This window comes from Phalangium opilio, unplaced genomic scaffold (assembly GCF_054372755.1).
Source record: "Phalangium opilio isolate 3A_F unplaced genomic scaffold, DU_Popi_V2 ptg000082l_1, whole genome shotgun sequence".
Classification (NCBI taxonomy): Eukaryota; Metazoa; Arthropoda; class Arachnida; order Opiliones; family Phalangiidae; genus Phalangium; species Phalangium opilio.
In genome coordinates, this window is record NW_028324189.1 from 2075958 (window position 1) to 2095292 (window position 19335).

At 37.9% G+C, this 19335-nt stretch overlaps 3 protein-coding genes across 5 annotated transcripts in view; 2 read left to right on the forward strand and 1 right to left on the reverse strand.

Annotated features, from left to right (window-relative positions):
- The window catches only part of LOC149650846 (meckelin), a 67822-nt gene that overhangs the window by 751 nt on the left and 47736 nt on the right, over positions 1-19335 (reverse strand). The window contains exons 1-25 of one of the 3 annotated variants that reach the window (XR_016370985.1): positions 5890-6995; positions 5541-5626; positions 5375-5471; positions 5222-5303; positions 5082-5145; positions 4945-5025; positions 4807-4872; positions 4614-4750; positions 4425-4527; positions 4216-4368; positions 4086-4143; positions 3928-4020; positions 3742-3871; positions 3568-3679; positions 3449-3505; positions 3285-3383; positions 3118-3216; positions 2967-3053; positions 2548-2904; positions 1982-2440; positions 1880-1910; positions 1732-1820; positions 1564-1666; positions 1352-1494; positions 958-1284 (exon numbers count right to left, since the gene is read on the reverse strand). Coding sequence is in view for 2 of the 3 variants with exons in the window: in XM_089847494.1 (XP_089703620.1) it covers positions 1204-1284; positions 1352-1494; positions 1564-1666; positions 1732-1820; positions 1880-1910; positions 1982-2440; positions 2548-2904; positions 2967-3053; positions 3118-3216; positions 3285-3383; positions 3449-3505; positions 3568-3679; positions 3742-3871; positions 3928-4020; positions 4086-4143; positions 4216-4368; positions 4425-4527; positions 4614-4750; positions 4807-4872; positions 4945-5025; positions 5082-5145; positions 5222-5303; positions 5375-5471; positions 5541-5626; positions 7042-7057 (2883 nt within the window). In the remaining variant the exon portion in view is untranslated. Of the gene's footprint in view, positions 1-957; positions 1285-1351; positions 1495-1563; positions 1667-1731; positions 1821-1879; positions 1911-1981; positions 2441-2547; positions 2905-2966; positions 3054-3117; positions 3217-3284; positions 3384-3448; positions 3506-3567; positions 3680-3741; positions 3872-3927; positions 4021-4085; positions 4144-4215; positions 4369-4424; positions 4528-4613; positions 4751-4806; positions 4873-4944; positions 5026-5081; positions 5146-5221; positions 5304-5374; positions 5472-5540; positions 5627-5889; positions 6996-7041; positions 7615-19335 lie in introns of those variants that run through there. The other 2 variants (XM_089847494.1, XM_089847493.1) reach the window with 2 other exon arrangements.
- Positions 147-966, forward strand: Mpp6 (M-phase phosphoprotein 6). The gene is made up of 4 exons (XM_089847502.1): positions 147-288; positions 361-461; positions 525-615; positions 680-966. Exons 1-4 carry the CDS (start codon positions 229-231, stop codon positions 884-886), a joined length of 459 nt encoding a protein of 152 aa, XP_089703628.1. The 5' UTR covers positions 147-228; the 3' UTR covers positions 887-966.
- On the forward strand, positions 7604-10153 carry LOC149650848 (carboxypeptidase Q-like). The gene is made up of 5 exons (XM_089847496.1): positions 7604-8414; positions 8481-8733; positions 9113-9216; positions 9407-9769; positions 9850-10153. The coding sequence occupies exons 1-5, from the start codon at positions 7623-7625 to the stop codon at positions 10060-10062; spliced, it is 1725 nt and encodes a 574-aa protein (XP_089703622.1). The 5' UTR covers positions 7604-7622; the 3' UTR covers positions 10063-10153.

The window sequence follows — 19335 nt, forward strand, 5'->3', positions numbered from 1 at the left end:
AACGCGCCGTCTGCTGGGCTATGATTGGACTATAACCTCTTAAGCAGACAGCAACCAAACACGTGGGTCGCTGTCATCGTGGGGAACTTGCGGTAACGGGTTGTACCGACTTTTTTATAGCATTCTAATGTCTATGGGTTGTACTAGTACCATACTACCTCGGTCTTTTAAATTAACTTCATTTAATTAATTTTAAGAAAGTTTTAAGTATTTAATTAATTAACAAATATGGCTACTGATACTGGCAAAGCACCAGTCAAAATATCAAAATATTTGTTAGAAATGAAGGTAAATAATAAATATTATTATTCTTAATGTTATTCAAATTAATTACGCTATTAAAATAATCATTGTAATTAGTTTATGAAACGAACTAAAGAAAGAGAAGAACTTAAAGCTGAACAAGAAGCGGATAATATTGCTTTCAAAAATAAAGAAATTGAAAGTCTAACCAAAGAAGGGTAATTAGCAACATAGATCCTGACTAACTCTCACTGCCGGTAACTAAATACACTTATGTATAGAAAGAGAATAATCATAGAGCCCAGTATAACATCGTGCGAACGTTTAAGACCAGGCAGGATATCATTTAAAGGAATGAATCCTGATATTGAGGTAGACAATATCTCAAATATCATCAATTATTACTTGGTAAACTTTAATTAAACACTCTTAATAGAAATTAATGAAAGAAGAACAGGAGACTAAACCAGCAGAGGAAGACCCTAGTGAGGGTATAACTTCAAAAGAAATGGCCCAAAGATATTCCTCATTGGTTGACACAATGGCAAAGAAATTTGGTGGGAAGAAAAGAACACACAGTGACAGTGAAAAAGATAATGCAGGGACACAACGCAAAAATAAATTTAGAAAGCCTAAAGATTGAAGAAAAGCAATAGCCCTACAAATCATGTACAAAAATTTCATCAATTTCATAAATAAAAATAATCCACATACTTTGCCAAAGTTGGTTTCCAATTTTCCAATCATTTTATCTAATATAGGCCTATTAGAAACCTTAATTAATTATTTAGATCGCCATTTTATTCAATTTTAATTTATTTCAAAGAGTGTAAAAAAGATTAGACGACTTTAAGTTGTTTGTAAGTAAAAAACTAGGAGTATTAAACTTTTCATAATAGGAGAAGAATGAGAGAGCGAGAAGATCACAAGGAGTATAAACACCTTAGAGTCTTTCCACGCCTAAGATAGAAACCTTTCATCTATCAAAGCTTTTCGAACCAAATTTCGGCGTCCAACGCTTTTTCTGACGGCTTCAATAGCCTTTTTTTCAGAACAAATTATTCGTCATAATGAACTATAAACTCAAAACAATTTTAACTTATAATACCTTGCTTGTAAAATAAGTCAAAATGGCGGCAAATACGAAATTTTTCGATGTCGAATCAATGACGCAAAAAAGAAGAACTTCAAAAATAATTAGGGTACTTTCTTGACCGCAAAATAACGCCCAGTCAAACGAATTACCGTTATCTTTAATAATAAATACGCTTTAATTAAATTAGGCCTAATCTTGAATTTGCATAAAGTAATTAAACTGACCGTTGTAAAAAATGCCCCTATCCGTCACTCGCGCGAATTCAAGATCTAGTATATTCTCAAGGAGTAACCTATCTCTTACCACGTAATCCAAATCTTTAAAGGCCTAAAAAAATAGGCTTAACAAGTTTAATATTTAGGCCCAAAATAATTAGGCTTAACGTTCCTTACATGCTCTATGAATCCGGATAGAAACTTATTCATCATAAGATACGTGTTAACAACACGATCAATATCGACGCGAGATAATCTCCCGCCAGCTTAATTGACATTAATTTAATTAATTAATAAACTAAATATTGAAATTAATCAAGTTTACCTCCTTGCATTCTATCTGAAGTTTGGCTATACTGAGAGCACATGAATATTTAAGAACCCCCAAAACAAAATAGGTCTTTTAAAGAAACTGTAAAGTACTTACGCTTCTTAGAGGTAGTAAAAGTCTTTGGTACTGTTCATGAACTCCTTCCGGTAAAGCCATCCTAAAGGTCTGCTGTTCCGTATTAGGTAAAAGTCCTCTTTGTCCGCACAAGTCCTCCTCTTCGCGTCTCAAGTGTTCGTGCATCTCTTTCATATTGATGTCCGCTCGTCCATGAGTGGACCGTCCGTGAATGTAGTATCCGTACTTGATGGCGGTCATCGCAAAAACGCTGACGTTGCTGACCGAACACAAGTCAACAAACTGTTGCAGTTTGTCCTCGAAGAATCGCTCGTAAATGACTTTATGAATGGTCAATTGCAGGAAGACCACCGCGAGGTAGATGGAGGCGCCGATGGCCAAACGACTGATTTGATTGTCGGATGTCCCGAGTCGCCACTCGTCATCGCGGCTTAACTTTGAAAATGGGTCGGATTTCGAAAGATTCTCAAAACCAATTACCTGTTCGGAAAAGACATCGTATCTTTTGTTTGCAAGTACTTGGAATGAAATTGTTGGTACCAAGAGAAAGGCGACATAGCATTAACAAAAGGTGAAGCTCATCTTACGTTTAAAAACAGTAGAGTACAAAACAGTTGAATACTGGGAGCGACCCTCCTCAAGGTCTGCAACTCAGTCCAAGTACTGGCCACAAAATAAACCCTCCAAATAGTGGCAGCACTCATTTCTTGGTATTTTTCCGCGAGGGAATTACGGGTAATTGCACCCCTTCCTCCTAACAATGACCCCGTAATACTCGATGACGTTTCAGGCGCCATACTGGTCTCGTCCGTCATCTTGACCGATGTCCGACGGTTGTTACTGGTCAAACCCCCGCTTTTAGATTTAACATTGGGTCTTTCCCAGTCGATAAAGAATATATTGACCGTACATTGAGTGACTAAAATGTCCAGTAATTGGACGCACTACAATACAAACATTATTTAATCTCCATTAAATTAATTATAATGTATGTAGGTTTAATTACTTTCATAGCGAGCGCGATTATTACGTAAATCATCAATGATTCTGATTGGTCTTGAGTTGGGAGTAATAAATGCACGACGGATTGGCACTAATTTTTTTAAATATAATATAATTAATTGAATTTTAAATTATTAATTAAGTTAATTAATTACCTTAAACATGATTAACCAATTAATTGAGGCGCATAAAATCACTAAGAAAAACGCGTTCGCCAAAGTCCCACAAGCGTGGATTAAAAATCGACCGATTGTCTAAATATTTTTTATTTTAAATTAACAACAATTAAATTTAAATAAAAATTAAATAAAGTAAACTTTACCATGATATCCAAGCGATGTTTCCCGGAACGTCTACACCAACCCCAAGTTTGAAAAACCGTCCAAATTAAAGAAAGAGTTGATATAATACCTAATGATATCTAATTAAAATGTTAAGTTTTAATTTTAGTGTTAATTAATTACGCCGAGTAATAATTAATTTTACTGATATGTTTGAGAAGGTTCGACTTTGTTCCATTTCATACGATACTGAGAAATACGACTAAAGCGTATTTAAGACAATTAGACAAATTTTAATTGAGTTTAAGATTATATTTAATGTACATTAACTTGGGCGTTGAGTTTGAAATCATCCGAGGTGACCTCCTCAAATTCTAGGGTTAATAAAGGAGGGTAAATCGAACCGACGTTATTCTCGTCATCTCTGACGGTAATTCTATAAACGCGAATATTTAATTACGAATTTTTAAACTTAATTAAAAAATGGCGGCGACATACTTAATGGAGACATGACTGGCGTAACGAAACACTCTAGCGGCGGCTCCATTTTCTTGGTCGAATTCCACACCACTAATTGCATCGCGTAAATAAAACCTTCTTGTTAATTGCCACTTTGATTTATCCGAATCTAATTATAATTAAGGCTAATTAACTCTAATTCCAAATAAACGCGGTTTATTTTACCTCTATTAATAAATTTCCCGTTTTTATTTAAGTTTTTATTCAGCACCGGTATTGGATAAATCATTTGACCCGATGGCGAATTATGAATCAAAACTAATGATAATTAAGTTAAATTTACATCAGCCGGATTATTTATTTAATTAATTTAATTATCTTACATAATTCGTAAAATACGAGATTGGCGCCATCCCATATATTACGAACTTTTAACTGACACTAAAAACCAAGTAATTAAATTAAATTAATTTTAATGTCAATTATAGTTAATTTAATGGTAATTAAGCGTGCCTCTCTTTGATATTGAACCCCGAAAAGGAACCCAGTCTCTATTTCATCGGAAATAACGTGACACGGTCCTAATTTTGAAGGTGTTATGGGAAAAATACCCAAAAACGAACCATTTAAGGAATAAGTAGCCGCGGCTAAATTGAATCTCGACATCTAATTAAAGTAAATAATCTTAATTACTAAATTAAATTAAAATTATATAAATTTACATTTTTTCCTGAATTAAAGGCAAATATATTTTTAACATTGGTTTTTGTTAGCGTTTCTTGAGCCGTTTCGTCCGAATAAAATAACCATGGTATATTTTCGGAACTAATTTGAGATATTAAATTTAAGTATTATAAGGGGTCATCCGTAAAACACTCTAATAAGAGGTAAAATTAATTAGTACTAATTACCCTTTAACTGCGGCATTTGAAACGATTTCCAAGTATTTATCACACGCGGTCGAATCGCTTTTATCATTATTTAACTTATAATTCGTTAGAACGCATAAATTAGCTAAGACTTGGCAGGCAGATGCATTTCGAATTACCTTAAATTTAAACAATATAATTAACGATTTTAATTAATTTAAGTGTAATTAATTACTTGGCAGTTATATATAGCGGCTTGTAAGTGTTCTCGAAAATAAGCCGAATTTATTTTCAGACCATTCTAATTGTTGGTTAATCAAAATATTTAAATATAATTTAAATAAAATGTAATTAACTTTTATAAATAATTTACTTCAAAATTGAGTGTTGACCAGGCACCTAATGGTGGCAATAAATTTAACAGCGGTATGCACGAGCCACCGCTTATCACGTACTTAAAATTCACATTAAATTAATAAATTGCAATTAAAATTAATTAATTATGGTTACTTTATCAAGCGGACACGAGCAATTTCCCGCGGCCAATTGAAAATCTAACGGACAATGGACGCATCTAATACGTACGTACCACCACAATTAAATGAATCTTAATTAAATTTAATTCCTTAAATTTAAAAAAATGTAAATACCGATTAGATTTAGTATCGGGCCAAGTTGAACCCGGACATTCGACGCATTCTTGTTTTAAAATTGAATCCTCATATTTTTCAACTTAAATATGTAAAAGCCGTTTTTGGCGGGAAAATTTTAACCAATCGGAGAAGAGTATTTGCGATAATTACCAATAATTCCATTTTGACAAGGCAAACACACTTCCGTCTCATTTTTCGTATAATTTTCTGGACATTTGACGCAATTCCAACCGTCAAATGACGTAACCTTTTTAAATATTAAATACCTATTAGGCCTAAAATTTAAAAACGATTAAACTAAGGGTATGGACCCTACTTCGTCATCTTGACACGGTTGACATTTGACTCCCGGTTTATCAGACTTGACAAATTTATGATGAGGAGCGCAAACGCAAGGTAAGCCTAAAAGAAATTAAATCTCTCTAAGCCTAATTATAAATAATTAGGCCTAAACATTTATTCAATAAGAAAATTTATTTTTAGTCGTTTATTAATAGCTGTACCTAGAACTCCACGTGCGTTTCCGTTTCGCGGTAAAATTACTTATAGCCGGCTTAAACCGGTTCTAAATTAGTTACCTGACGTCACGAGCCCTTATTTAACGGGGAGTGGGGGGTAGGGGTCACTAGAGTTCATTGTATTACGGTAACGTTACGTATACTCACGGTCAGGGCTTCCCCTTTGAAGAGCGACGCCGGAGTCAGCTGCGCGGCTTTCAGAAACACATTGTCTACAAGTTAACCATACCGTATCATAATACTCCGTTTCCATACACGAATTAGGCTTAACGAAGTCAATGGAACCCGATTTTAAAAGGTTCAATTTATCAGCCGAAATAATTTGAATTAAAATAAAAATTAAAACCGTTTTTCGAAAGAAATCCATAATATGATTCTTATATCTATGATTCTAGGTGGTTTCCATGACAACGACGTTTGTTTTATAATAAATATTAATATTATTCTAGCTAATAACGCGTAAATTAAGTTTTAATACAAATAAATTTAACGAGATCATTGCATTATGTTAAACCGGTTTCATTGAAAGCTCAGCCAAGATTGCGCGTGAAAAGCAGCTGTTTCGGCGTTAGGGGAAAGCCTGATTCATTTTTTTTGGTTAATTATAGATTGTTTGAAAATAGGAACAGACAAATTTCCCTCTCCATTCGCCATCTGACTTAATACATGGAATTGAACTGACTCGTAATTGATTTTAAGTGAAAATTAGAATTTTTTTGGTAATGAAGATAAATCATTTTCGCTTTCATCAAACTACGCGGGTTTTTTTGTGTTACATTAACTAAGTTTAAAATTTAACGTTCACTAGATGGAGATACAAAAGAGAGAAAGAGCAAGAGAGAGGGAGAAAGAGGAAGAGAGAGAGAGAGAGAGAGAGAGAGAGAGAGAGAGAGAGAGAGAGAGAGAGAGAGAGAGAGAGAGAGAGAGAGAGAGAGAGAGAGAGAGAGAGAAAGAGAGAGTGGTAGATACAAAATTTCGAATGCCTAGTTTTAGTTTTATATTAATTGTATAGAGGTAAATCAAGGGGTTATTCAGTATATATTTATAGATTTAAAAGAGTGAATGGCCCCTCGAGATAATAAACTTAGTAGTAATATGAAAGTTGACACGACCAACTATCTCAATTCTGCAAATGAAGATAATTCAGTTTTCTATGGAAATCTTAACGAAGGTCGAATTAGTTTGAATTCTGGGAAAAATTACATCATATAAAGTCTTATAAAATAAATATTCGAATAGTTATTCAATATATATATGCTTGAATAATTATATAAAAAAAGAGAAGTATTTCTAACGCACGTGACTGGAAGTACATAAATTCTCGGAGTATTTCTTTGAGCACGAAATAATTCTCGCGGTATTTGTTTGATCACGTGATAATTTGCGAGGTATTATTTAATCTCGTGATATTTCTTGAACACGTGTCACCAAAATCCATAATTCTAGCGTTATGCCTAAGAATATAAATCGGTCAAAATTGGAAACCTCCCATATACGACCTAAGATAGATAAAGAAATAAAATGTACAATAGGCCCACTTGATAAACACTGATCTTCTTTCTATTACGAATTAACATCTATGAACGACTTTTCATTGTCTACAATGCGGGGAAGAATATGGCAGGGTGTCTATCTGACAGTCTCTCGCTTTACAACCGCAGATAATATATATATATTTTTTATTACACTGTCATTTCTTGCCATAGATAAAGATGAAGTTATCATTATTGGGATTGGCGGGGAGTATAAGATTAAAATATACTGAATCCGTACAAATTAGATTATAACTTCGGGTTTTATCTACTCTTGATGTAGAGACAATAACGTAAAAGTTAGAGAATTTTATTAGAGGTTGGAAAGCCAGCGGAAAAAGTCGAGTCATGGTGATGGCATCTTCATCCCTAGTGTTTTGTTTAATTCTTCAATGTTTTGTATTTAGTTCGCCCATAGATACCAATAATGACTTTGAAATTATCGACTTAAACGACAATACCATTGGTGAATTAACCAGTAATACACTTCCGTCTAAAGTCAAAATAGTTGAATTGGACAATAAAGGGTCCGTAAGTACCAAGAACCCAATAGATCCCAACACGAATATCGTAGAAATTATCGACTTGAATGACACACACGCCATTGATGAGCTAACCAGTAATACAATCGAATTGGACCTGAACGCGTCCGTAAGTACCAAGAGCCCAAGTAAGGTCACCGAGAAATTAGATACATGGGGAGTGACGACGACCTTTGACCCCGTGGAAGCCGGTTGCGATTTAGACCCCAAAATGCGCCAAGAAATCGCTAGTCATCAGGAAGTGGTTGATAAAATTGTGGATTACGTTCTGAACCAGGATAGAGGTCAAACTTACAAGGAATTGTCCGAATTCGTTGACCATTACGGTGGTAGGATATCCGGGAGTCAAGCGTTAGAGGACTCAATTACTTTCTTATTGGATAAAATGGAGAAACTGGGTTTGGATAACGTTCACGGGGAAGAAGTGACGGTTCCTCATTGGGTTAGAGGTCGAGAGACTTTGAGTATGATTGAACCACGCAATAAAACCATGGCCGTCTTAGGGTTAGGACTGACCTCGTCGACATCCGAAGAGGGGATAACGGCCGAAGCCCTAGTGGTCAACAGTTTCGAAGAGTTGGAAGAAAAAAAGGAACAGGTATGAAATGTTTCTTTCAAAATAGACCGGAGACTGATTTCGCCATTTGAACCTTGACCAAACCAGGTGAAAGGAAAGATCGTGGTGTACGCGTTTAAATTTGAAAAATACGGTCAAGCAGTAACATTCCGTTACGACGGTGGACGCAAAGCGGGGGAATTAGGAGCCGTGGCCGCTCTGGTCCAATCAGTAACGGACTTTTCCCTGTACACTCCTCACACTGGCATGTCCAACTCGGGACAAAACAAGACGACAAAAATTCCCTCAGCCTCCATCACGGTTGAGGACGCTCAAATGTTATTTCGAATGAGCCGTAGAGGTAACAGACGAAAAAGAACTATTTAATAATTTTAGTCTCAAAAGAACTATTTTCGCCCGTTATAAAGAACTCCCTTCCAAGACTGCCAATTCTTTGTTAGATTGTGATAAGAAAGACAGAGAACTGTATAGGATGAGTGATTTCTTCCGATTCACGCACGAATGATTTCTCGAGTTGTTTGTCTTTTTAAGTGCTTTTTCTTTTCATCTCTCCTTTCCTTTTCTTTCCTTTAAAAACAAAGATTAGTTACAGTCTTGGAAGGGGACAGAATCTCTTTAAATTAGCAGCCGTATTTTAACCCCTTTCAAGCTTGCAATGTACTTTTAATTGCTCACGCACCGTGTTTCAGCGCTAGAAAACTTATACTTTTATTTTTCAGGAGAAAGAATCGTTCTACAACTGCTAATGGAATCGAAGACTTTCCCGGATTCGATTTCCAGAAACGCAGTTGCTGAAATTGAAGGAGTACTCTACCCCGAAGAGGTCAGTCAGTTTGACTATTATTATTTGTTTTAGCATAAAATACCTCAACCTGAACCCACATTGAACGTAAGCCTAAATAAAACCTAACCTAAACCTTAAATAGCCCACCTTAACCTAAACAATCACAATGGGGAGTCAGACTGCCGTCTATACCCGAATTTTCACTGAGAATGTTGATTTTTATAAATAGTTGGTGATAATCGGAGGTCACTCTGATAGTTGGGACATTGGTCAAGGTGCCATGGATGACGGAGGAGGAATTTTCATATCGTATCGAGCTTTGGAAATATTAAAAAAATTAGGACTGCAACCCAAAAGGACTCTAAGAAGCGTCTTATGGACTGCCGAAGAAGTTAATCTAGTCGGAGCTAAAGCTTATTTCGAGGCGCATAAAGATATAGCTGGTAACATTAGCGTTGCCATGGAAACTGATTACGGAACTTTTAGGCCACTGGGATTATCTATGGGATCTGAGGTGTTGCATAATCAATGCGTCTTCAAAGAAGTACTGAATTTATTAGCTAAAATTGACGCTGATAGACTCTTCATCGAGGTATAGTACTAAGCCCGGGCACTCACTTAAATAATAAACCTAATTACCTAAGCCTAATTTAAAATGAATAAAAAATCTAGAAATTCCTGATGGACTTGAAACCATTCCACGAAATAGGGGTGCCAACTGGTGCCTTGAAAACGGCCAATTCAAAGTACTTTTACTATCACCATACGGAAGCTGATACCATGGCCATGATGGACCCTGATCATTTGGACTTGTGCTTAGCCGTTTGGACAGCCAGTTCATACGTACTGGCTAACTTACAAGATAAACTTCATCGAATAGAATAGACTTAACTTAAAAAGAAAAACTTAATTATATAATTGTGAACTTATTTTAAAAGCAATTATTATTCTCGAAATAAAATTCAGTAGTGCCTAACACGGTGGTCGTTCATAATAAATTATTTTTACTTCCTCAGCAGGAAGTTGGATGGTCACGCGCGTTGTTTTTACCACCAAGAGCTAATTAATGGAAGTGCGTTACCAATAAGAAGACGGAATAACATTAATTCAATGACAAAATGTTACCCATACCAAAAGGTAATAAATAAAAACCTAAAGCATACTTCGTTCGCAGTTCCCAGCTTTTGGCTGTACACGACATGTAAAATGAGAAGTAAACGTCGACTCTACACGAACCAACTCATCAGGGCAAAGCCTTTTTGTTTTAGAGATAATAGTACTCTAGTGGTGATAATAAGCCGGTCTCTTCGATGTACAAAGGGGGTAAGCAACCCTCAGTATCTGCGCACTCTCTGAACCAAACGAGCTATAGAGCGCCAAAAAGTGAGATTGAAGGCAATGTTTTACCCCTCCCCCTGTGTTTTTTCCCTATTTGTTATATCGAAGAAGCTTATTCTTGGTAAGCAAAGGGGTCGACACTATTCTAAGAGGTAAATTGGAGGGGTTTCTCATATTGCGCGAGCTTAAATCATGTACACTTTTGTTTTATGCCTATGAACTTTTGAAAATACATTACGGAGGTGCACTCCGTTTATTATCTCTTGGACTAAAACTGTAAACTTAAGTTTGTCTTTGTCGTGTTAGAACTATTGCAACGACACAACAAAAAGAAAAAAAATGGTAAAATGTTCCAACCTAATTAAACCCGTTGGTCATGGGCGTTCGGGATAATTACGGAAACAAAAGTTAGTGGTTTTACACGTACTTTAAGCGATTTTCCAGAAGGTACGCTGTTGGTAAGTCGGACAAACAAACACAACCCTTACCCGTTCCAAGTGCATTAAATTACAACTACGCTACTAAATTTGAAGGAACGCAACTTCGTCCCTTCAAAATCGACAAACGTAAAGTGCTCTCCTACAAACGGCATTAGGCAAAAAAAGAAAATTTTTGGAAAATGTTTTGAAAGGGTTTCGTGTAATTTACTTTAAAACGTGCTAGTGTGATTATGCTTTGTTCTTATTGGTTGCGAGAAGGCTTAGGATTAATGCGGATTAAGGTCAAAGGTAACGGTCTATCGTTTCTGTTTTTATTGGTCGTGAAGCTCAGTCTTTCTTCCGCTGAAGGTAATACGAATGGTAAGTTAATGAACAGGGTGTTTCTGAAATTAAGGGGATCGGATCTTTGGTCGATTTCAAGTCGAAAATGTAACTTATATGACATTTGCCCTGAGGGACACTGGAACAGATAAGAAGAACACTTATTTCGAGTAAAATGTCGCTTTACTACTCCTAAAATGAGATCCACGATTCTTATTTATGGCTTTAAAAGCAGTGTCGTATTTCTGACATTTATCGTACATTCAGAGTAGGGCCTCTTATATGTGTGTTGTTACCCTGTATGAGTTTCAAACATCAATTTGAACTCGAATCATCATTTTCCTTGATTTTAGCTGTTTGTTCCGAAATACCGCATTTTTGTTGAAAAATGTATCCAATTTAGGATCAGTACCCGATGAAGTCGTGCCTAATGAAGTTCGTGCTCAGTAATTCAGCAAAACGTGAACAAACAACCCATCCATAGGAATAGCATTAGACCCAACTTTGGAGGCTCGTAACTCTGGTTCTAGTAAAGATACGGGGATGTCCTTTGAGTATGCCATAGTCCAATTTGTCCCCCATCCAACCATACTATAAACTTAGGGCTACGACAAACAGGGGCCAAGTAATTAAGCAAAACGTAAACAAACAACCCGTCCATAGGAATAGCATTAGACCCAACTTTGGAGGCTCGTAACTCTGGTTCTAGTAGAGATACGGGGATGTCCTTTGAGTATGTTATAGTCCAATTTCTCCCCCATCCAAACATACAATAAAATTAGGGCTACAACAAACAGGGGCCAAGTAATTAAGCAAAACGTAAACAAACAACCCCTCCATAGGAATAGCATTAGACCCAACTTTGGAGGCTCGTAACTCTGGTTCTAGTAGAGATACGGGGATGTCCTTTGAGTATGTTATAGACCAATTTGTCCCCCATCCAACCATACTATAAACTTAGGGCTACGACAAACAGGGGCCAAGTAATTAAGCAAAACGTAAACAAACAACCCCTCCATAGGAATAGCATAAGACCCAACTTTGGAGGCTCGTAACTCTGGTTCCAGTAGAGATACGGGGATGTCCTTTGAGTATGTTATAGACCTATTTCTCCCCCATCCAACCATACTATAAACTTAGGACTACGACAAACAGGGGCCAAGTAATTAAGCAAAACGTAAACAAACAACCCCTCCATAGGAATAGCATTAGACTAAATTTTGGAGGCTCGAAACTCTGGTTCTACCAGAGATACGGGGATGTAAATAATGTCACCTTGACACAAATGTTCGGATAATTATAAAGGTCATTAATTATTCCAAGCAAAAAAAAAAAAAAAACTTCGCGGTTTCGAACCTGTGGCCTTCCGGGAGTCAGGCGGATGTGATCACCACTACACTAAAGACGTGTTATTATTGGAGATCGAAAAACAGGAGACTAGTATTTAAGCAAAATGTGAACAAACAAACCCCTCCATAGGAAATGCATTATACTATACTTTGCAGGCTTGTAACTCTGTGTCTACTAGAGATACGAGGATGTCCTTTGAGTATGTTATAGTCCAATTTGTCCCCCATCCAACCATACTATAAACTTAGGGCAACGACAAACAGGGGCCAAGTAATTAAGCAAAACGTAATCAAACAACCCCTCCATAGGAATAGCATTAGACCCAACTTTGGAGGCTCGTAACTCTGGTTCTAGTAAAGATACGGGGATGTCCTTTGAGTATGCCATAGTCCAATTTCTCCCCCATCCAAACATACTATAAAATTAGGGCTACAACAAACAGGGGCCAAGTAATTAAGCAAAACGTAAACAAACAACCCCTCCATAGGAATAGCATTAGACCCAACTTTGGAGGCTCGTAACTCTGGTTCTAGTAGAGATACGGGGATGTCCTTTGAGTATGTTATAGACCAATTTGTCCCCCATCCAACCATACTATAAACTTAGGGCTACGACAAACAGGGGCCAAGTAATTAAGCAAAACGTAAACAAACAACCCCTCCGTAGGAATAGCATTAGACCCAACTTTGGAGGCTCGTAACTCTGGTTCTAGTAGAGATACGGGGATGTAAATAATGTCACCTTGACACAAATGTTCGGATAATTATAAAGGTCTTTAATTATTCCAAGCAAAAAAAAAAAAAACTTCGCGGTTTCGAACCTATGGCCTTCCGGGAGTTAGGCGGATGTGATCATCACTACACTACAGATGTGTTATTATTGGGGATCGAAAAACAGGGGACTAGTATTTAAGCAAAATGTGAACAAACAAACCCCTCCATAGGAAATGCATTAGACCCAATTTTGGAGGCTCGTAACTCTGGTTCCAGTAGAGATACGGGGATGTCCTTTGAGTATGTTATAGTCCAATTTGTCCCCCATCCAACCATACTATAAACTTAGGGCTACGACAAACAGGGGCCAAGTAATTAAGCAAAACGTAAACAAACAACCCCTCCACAGGAATAGCATTAGACCCAACTTTGGAGGCTCGTAACTCTGGTTCTAGTAAAGATACGGGGATGTCCTTTGAGTATGCCATAGTCCAATTTGTCCCCCATCCAACCATACTATAAACTTAGGGCTATGACAAACAGGGGCCAATTAATTAAGCAAAACGTAAACAAACAACCCCTCCATAGGAATAGCATTAGACTAAATTTTGGAGGCTCGAAACTCTGGTTCTACCAGGGATACGGGGATGTAAATAATGTCATCTTGACACAAATGTTCGGATAATTATAATGGTCTTTAATTATCCCAAGCAAAAAAAAAAAAAAAAAAATTCGGTGTTTCGAACCTCTGGCCTTCCGGGAGTCAGGCGGATGTGATCACCACTACACTACAGATGTGTTATTATTGAAGATCGAAAATCAGGGGACAAGTATTTAAGCAAAATGTGAACAAACAAACCCCTCCATAGGAAATGCATTAGACTATACTTTGCAGGCTTGTAACTCTGTTTCTACTAGAGATACGGGGATGTCCTTTGAGTATGTTATAGTCCAATTTGTCCCCCATCTAACCATACTAAAAACTTTGGGCTACGACAAACAAGCGCAGAGTACTTAAGCAAAATGTGAACAAACAAACCCCTCCATAGGAAATGCATTAGACTATACTTTGCAGGCTTGTAACTCTGTGTCTACTAGAGATACGGGGATGTCCTTTGAGTATGTTATAGTCCAATTTGTCCCCCATCCAACCATACTATAAACTTAGGGCTACGACAAACAGGGGCCAAGTAATTAAGCAAAACGTAAACAAACAACCCCTCCACAGGAATAGCATTAGACCCAAATTTGGAGGCTCGTAACTCTGGTTCTAGTAGAGATACGGGGATGTCCTTTGAGTATGTTATAGTCCAATTTGTCCCCCATCCAACTATACTATAAACTTAGCACTACGACAAACAGGGGCCAAGTAATTAAGCAAAACGTAAACAAACAACCCCTCCATAGGAATAGCATTAGACCCAACTTTGGAGGCTCGTAACTCTGGTTCTAGTAGAGATACGGGGATGTCCTTTGAGTATGTTATAGTCCAATTTGTCCCCCATCCAGCCATTCTATAAACTTAGGGCTACGACAAACAGGGGCCAAGTAATTAAGCAAAACGTAAACAAACAACCCCTCCATAGGAATAGCATTAGACCCAACTTTGGAGGCTCGTAACTCTGGTTCTAGTAAAGATACGGGGATGTCCTTTGAGTATGTTATAGTCCAATTTGTCCCCCATCCAACCATAATATAAACTTAGGGCTACGACAAACGGGGGCCAAGTAATTAAGCAAAACGTAAACAAACAACCCCTCCGTAGGAATAGCATTAGACCCAACTTTGGAGGCTCATAACTCTGGTTCTAGTAGAGATACGGGGATGTAAATAATGTCCCCTTGACACAAATGTTCGGATAATTATAAAGGTCTTTAATTATTCCAAGCAAAAAAAAAAAAAAAAACTTCGCGGTTTCGAACCTGTGGCCTTCCGTGAGTCAGGCGGATGTGATCACCACTACACTACAGATGTGTTATTATTAGAGATCGAAAAACAGGGGACTAGTATTTAAGCAAAATGTGAACAAACAAACCCCTCCATAGGAAATGCATTAGACCCAATTTTGGAGGCTCGTAACTCTGGTTCTAGTAGAGATACGGGGATGTCCTTTGAGTATGTTATAGTCCAATTTGTCCCCCATCCAACCATACTATAAACTTAGGGCTACGACAAACAGGGGCCAAGTAATTAAGCAAAACGTAAACAAACAACCCCTCCACAGGAATAGCATTAGACCCAACTTTGGAGGCTCGTAACTCTGGTTCTAGTAAAGATACGGGGATGTCCTTTGAGTATGCCATAGTCCAATTTGTCCCCCATCCAACCATACTATAAACTTAGAGCTATGACAAACAGGGGCCAATTAATTAAGCAAAACGTAAACAAACAACCCCTCCATAGGAATAGCATTAGACCCAACTTTGGAGGCTCGTAACTCTCTCTGGTTCTAGTAGAGATACGGGGATGTCCTTTGAGTATGTTATAGTCCAATTTGTCCCCCATCCAGCCATTCTATAAACTTAGGGCTACGACAAACAGGGGCCAAGTAATTAAGCAAAACGTAAACAAACAACCCCTCCATAGGAATAGCATTAGACTAAATTTTGGAGGCTCGAAACTCTGGTTCTACCAGGGATACGGGGATGTAAATAATGTCATCTTGACACAAATGTTCGGATAATTATAATGGTCTTTAATTATCCCAAGCAAAAAAAAAAAAAAAAAATCGGTGTTTCGAACCTGTGGCCTTCCGGGAGTCAGGCGGATGTGATCACCACTACACTACAGATGTGTTATTCTTAAAGATCGAAAAACAGGGGATTAGTATTTAAGCAAAATGGGAACAAACAAACCCCTCCATAGGAAATGCATTAGACCCAATTTTGGAGGCTCGTAACTCTGGTTCTAGTAGAGATACGGGATGTCCTTTGAGTATGTTATAGTCCAATTTGTCCCCCATCCAACCATACTATAAACTTAGGGCTACGACAAACAGGGGCCAAGTAATTAAGCAAAACGTAAACAAACAACCCCTCCACAGGAATAGCATTAGACCCAACTTTGGAGGCTCGTAACTCTGGTTCTAGTAGAGATACGGGGATGTCCTTTGAGTATGTTATAGTCCAATTTGTCCCCCATCCAACTATACTATAAACTTAGCACTACGACAAACAGGGGCCAAGTAATTAAGCAAAACGTAAACAAACAACCCCTCCATAGGAATAGCATTAGACCCAACTTTGGAGGCTCGTAACTCTGGTTCTAGTAGAGATACGGGGATGTCCTTTGAGTATGTTATAGTCCAATTTGTCCCCCATCCAGCCATTCTATAAACTTAGGGCTACGACAAACAGGGGCAAGTAATTAAGCAAAACGTAAACAAACAACCCCTCCATAGGAATAGCATTAGACCCAACTTTGGAGGCTCGTAACTCTGGTTCAAGTAAAGATACGGGGATGTCCTTTGAGTATGTTATAGTCCAATTTGTCCCCCATCCAACCATACTATAGACTTAGGGCTACGACAAACAGGGGCCAAGTAATTAAGCAAAACGTAAACAAACAACCCCTCCGTAGGAATAGCATTAGACCCAACTTTGGAGGCTCATAACTCTGGTTCTAGTAGAGATACGGGGATGTAAATAATGTCCCCTTGACACAAATGTTCGGATAATTATAAAGGTCTTTAATTATTCCAAGCAAAAAAAAAAAAAAAAACTTCGCGGTTTCGAACCTGTGGCCTTCCGGGAGTCAGGCGGATGTGATCACCACTACACTACAGATGTGTTATTATTAGAGATCGAAAAACAGGGGACTAGTATTTAAGCAAAATGTGAACAAACAAACCCCTCCATAGGAAATGCATTAGACCCAATTTTGGAGGCTCGTAACTCTGGTTCTAGTAGAGATACGGGGATGTCCTTTGAGTATGTTATAGTCCAATTTAACCCCCATCCAACCATACTATAAACTTAGGGCTACGACAAACAGGGGCCAAGTAATTAAGCAAAACGTAAACAAACAACCCCTCCATAGGAATAGCATTAGACTAAATTTTGGAGGCTCGAAACTCTGGTTCTACCAGGGATACGGGGATGTAAATAATGTCATCTTGACACAAATGTTCGGATAATTATAATGGTCTGTAATTATCCCAAGCAAAAAAAAAAAAAAAAAATTCGGTGTTTCGAACCTGTGGCCTTCCGGGAGTCAGGCGGATGTGATCACCACTACACTACAGATGTGTTATTATTAAAGATCGAAAAACAGGGGAGTAGTATTTAAGCAAAATGTGAACAAACAAACCCCTCCATAGGAAATGCATTAGACCCAATTTTGGAGGCTCGTAACTCTGGTTCTAGTAGAGATACGGGGATGTCCTTTGAGTATGTTATAGTCCAATTTAACCCCCATCCAACCATACTATAAACTTAGGGCTACGACAAACAGGGGCCAAGTAATTAAGCAAAACGTAAACAAACAACCCCTCCACAGGAATAGCATTAGACCCAACTTTGGAGGCTCGTAACTCTGGTTCTAGTAGAGATACGGGGATGTCCTTTGAGTATGTTATAGTCCAATTTGTCCCCCATCCAACTATACTATAAACTTAGCACTACGACAAACAGGGGCCAAGTAATTAAGCAAAACGTAAACAAACAACCCCTCCATAGGAATAGCATTAGACCCAACTTTGGAGGCTCGTAACTCTGGTTCTAGTAGAGATACGGGGATGTCCTTTGAGTATGTTATAGTCCAATTTGTCCCCCATCCAGCCATTCTATAAACTTAGGGCTACGACAAACAGGGGCAAGTAATTAAGCAAAACGTAAACAAACAACCCCTCCATAGGAATAGCATTAGACCCAACTTTGGAGGCTCGTAACTCTGGTTCAAGTAAAGATACGGGGATGTCCTTTGAGTATGTTATAGTCCAATTTGTCCCCCATCCAACCATACTATAGACTTAGGGCTACGACAAACAGGGGCCAAGTAATTAAGCAAAACGTAAACAAACAACCCCTCCGTAGGAATAGCATTAGACCCAACTTTGGAGGCTCATAACTCTGGTTCTAGTAGAGATACGGGGATGTAAATAATGTCCCCTTGACACAAATGTTCGGATAATTATAAAGGTCTTTAATTATTCCAAGCAAAAAAAAAAAAAAAAACTTCGCGGTTTCGAACCTGTGGCCTTCCGGGAGTCAGGCGGATGTGATCACCACTACACTACAGATGTGTTATTATTAGAGATCGAAAAACAGGGGACTAGTATTTAAGCAAAATGTGAACAAACAAACCCCTCCATAGGAAATGCATTAGACCCAATTTTGGAGGCTCGTAACTCTGGTTCTAGTAGAGATACGGGGATGTCCTTTGAGTATGTTATAGTCCAATTTAACCCCCATCCAACCATACTATAAACTTAGGGCTACGACAAACAGGGGCCAAGTAATTAAGCAAAACGTAAACAAACAACCCCTCCATAGGAATAGCATTAGACTAAATTTTGGAGGCTCGAAACTCTGGTTCTACCAGGGATACGGGGATGTAAATAATGTCATCTTGACACAAATGTTCGGATAATTATAATGGTCTGTAATTATCCCAAGCAAAAAAAAAAAAAAAAAATTCGGTGTTTCGAACCTGTGGCCTTCCGGGAGTCAGGCGGATGTGATCACCACTACACTACAGATGTGTTATTATTAAAGATCGAAAAACAGGGGAGTAGTATTTAAGCAAAATGTGAACAAACAAACCCCTCCATAGGAAATGCATTAGACCCAATTTTGGAGGCTCGTAACTCTGGTTCTAGTAGAGATACGGGGATGTCCTTTGAGTATGTTATAGTCCAATTTAACCCCCATCCAACCATACTATAAACTTAGGGCTACGACAAACAGGGGCCAAGTAATTAAGCAAAATGTGAACAAACAAACCCCTCCATAGGAAATGCATTAGACCCAATTTTGGAGGCTCGTAACTCTGGTTCT

What these genes read in the sequence shown, in the direction of transcription:
- Mpp6 (XM_089847502.1), top strand. Translation starts at nt 229, where the DNA reads ATGGCTACTGATACTGGCAAAGCACCAGTCAAAATATCAAAATATTTG. An exon ending in AATATTTGTTAGAAATGAAG is followed by an intron (nt 289 to 360) that starts GTAAATAATAAA and finishes CATTGTAATTAG; the next exon opens with TTTATGAAACGAACTAAAGA. An exon ending in GAATGAATCCTGATATTGAG is followed by an intron (nt 616 to 679) that starts GTAGACAATATC and finishes CACTCTTAATAG; the next exon opens with AAATTAATGAAAGAAGAACA.
- LOC149650848 (XM_089847496.1), top strand. Translation starts at nt 7,623, where the DNA reads ATGGTGATGGCATCTTCATCCCTAGTGTTTTGTTTAATTCTTCAATGT. An exon ending in TGGAAGAAAAAAAGGAACAG is followed by an intron (nt 8,415 to 8,480) that starts GTATGAAATGTT and finishes TGACCAAACCAG; the next exon opens with GTGAAAGGAAAGATCGTGGT. An exon ending in ATTTCGAATGAGCCGTAGAG is followed by an intron (nt 8,734 to 9,112) that starts GTAACAGACGAA and finishes TTTATTTTTCAG; the next exon opens with GAGAAAGAATCGTTCTACAA.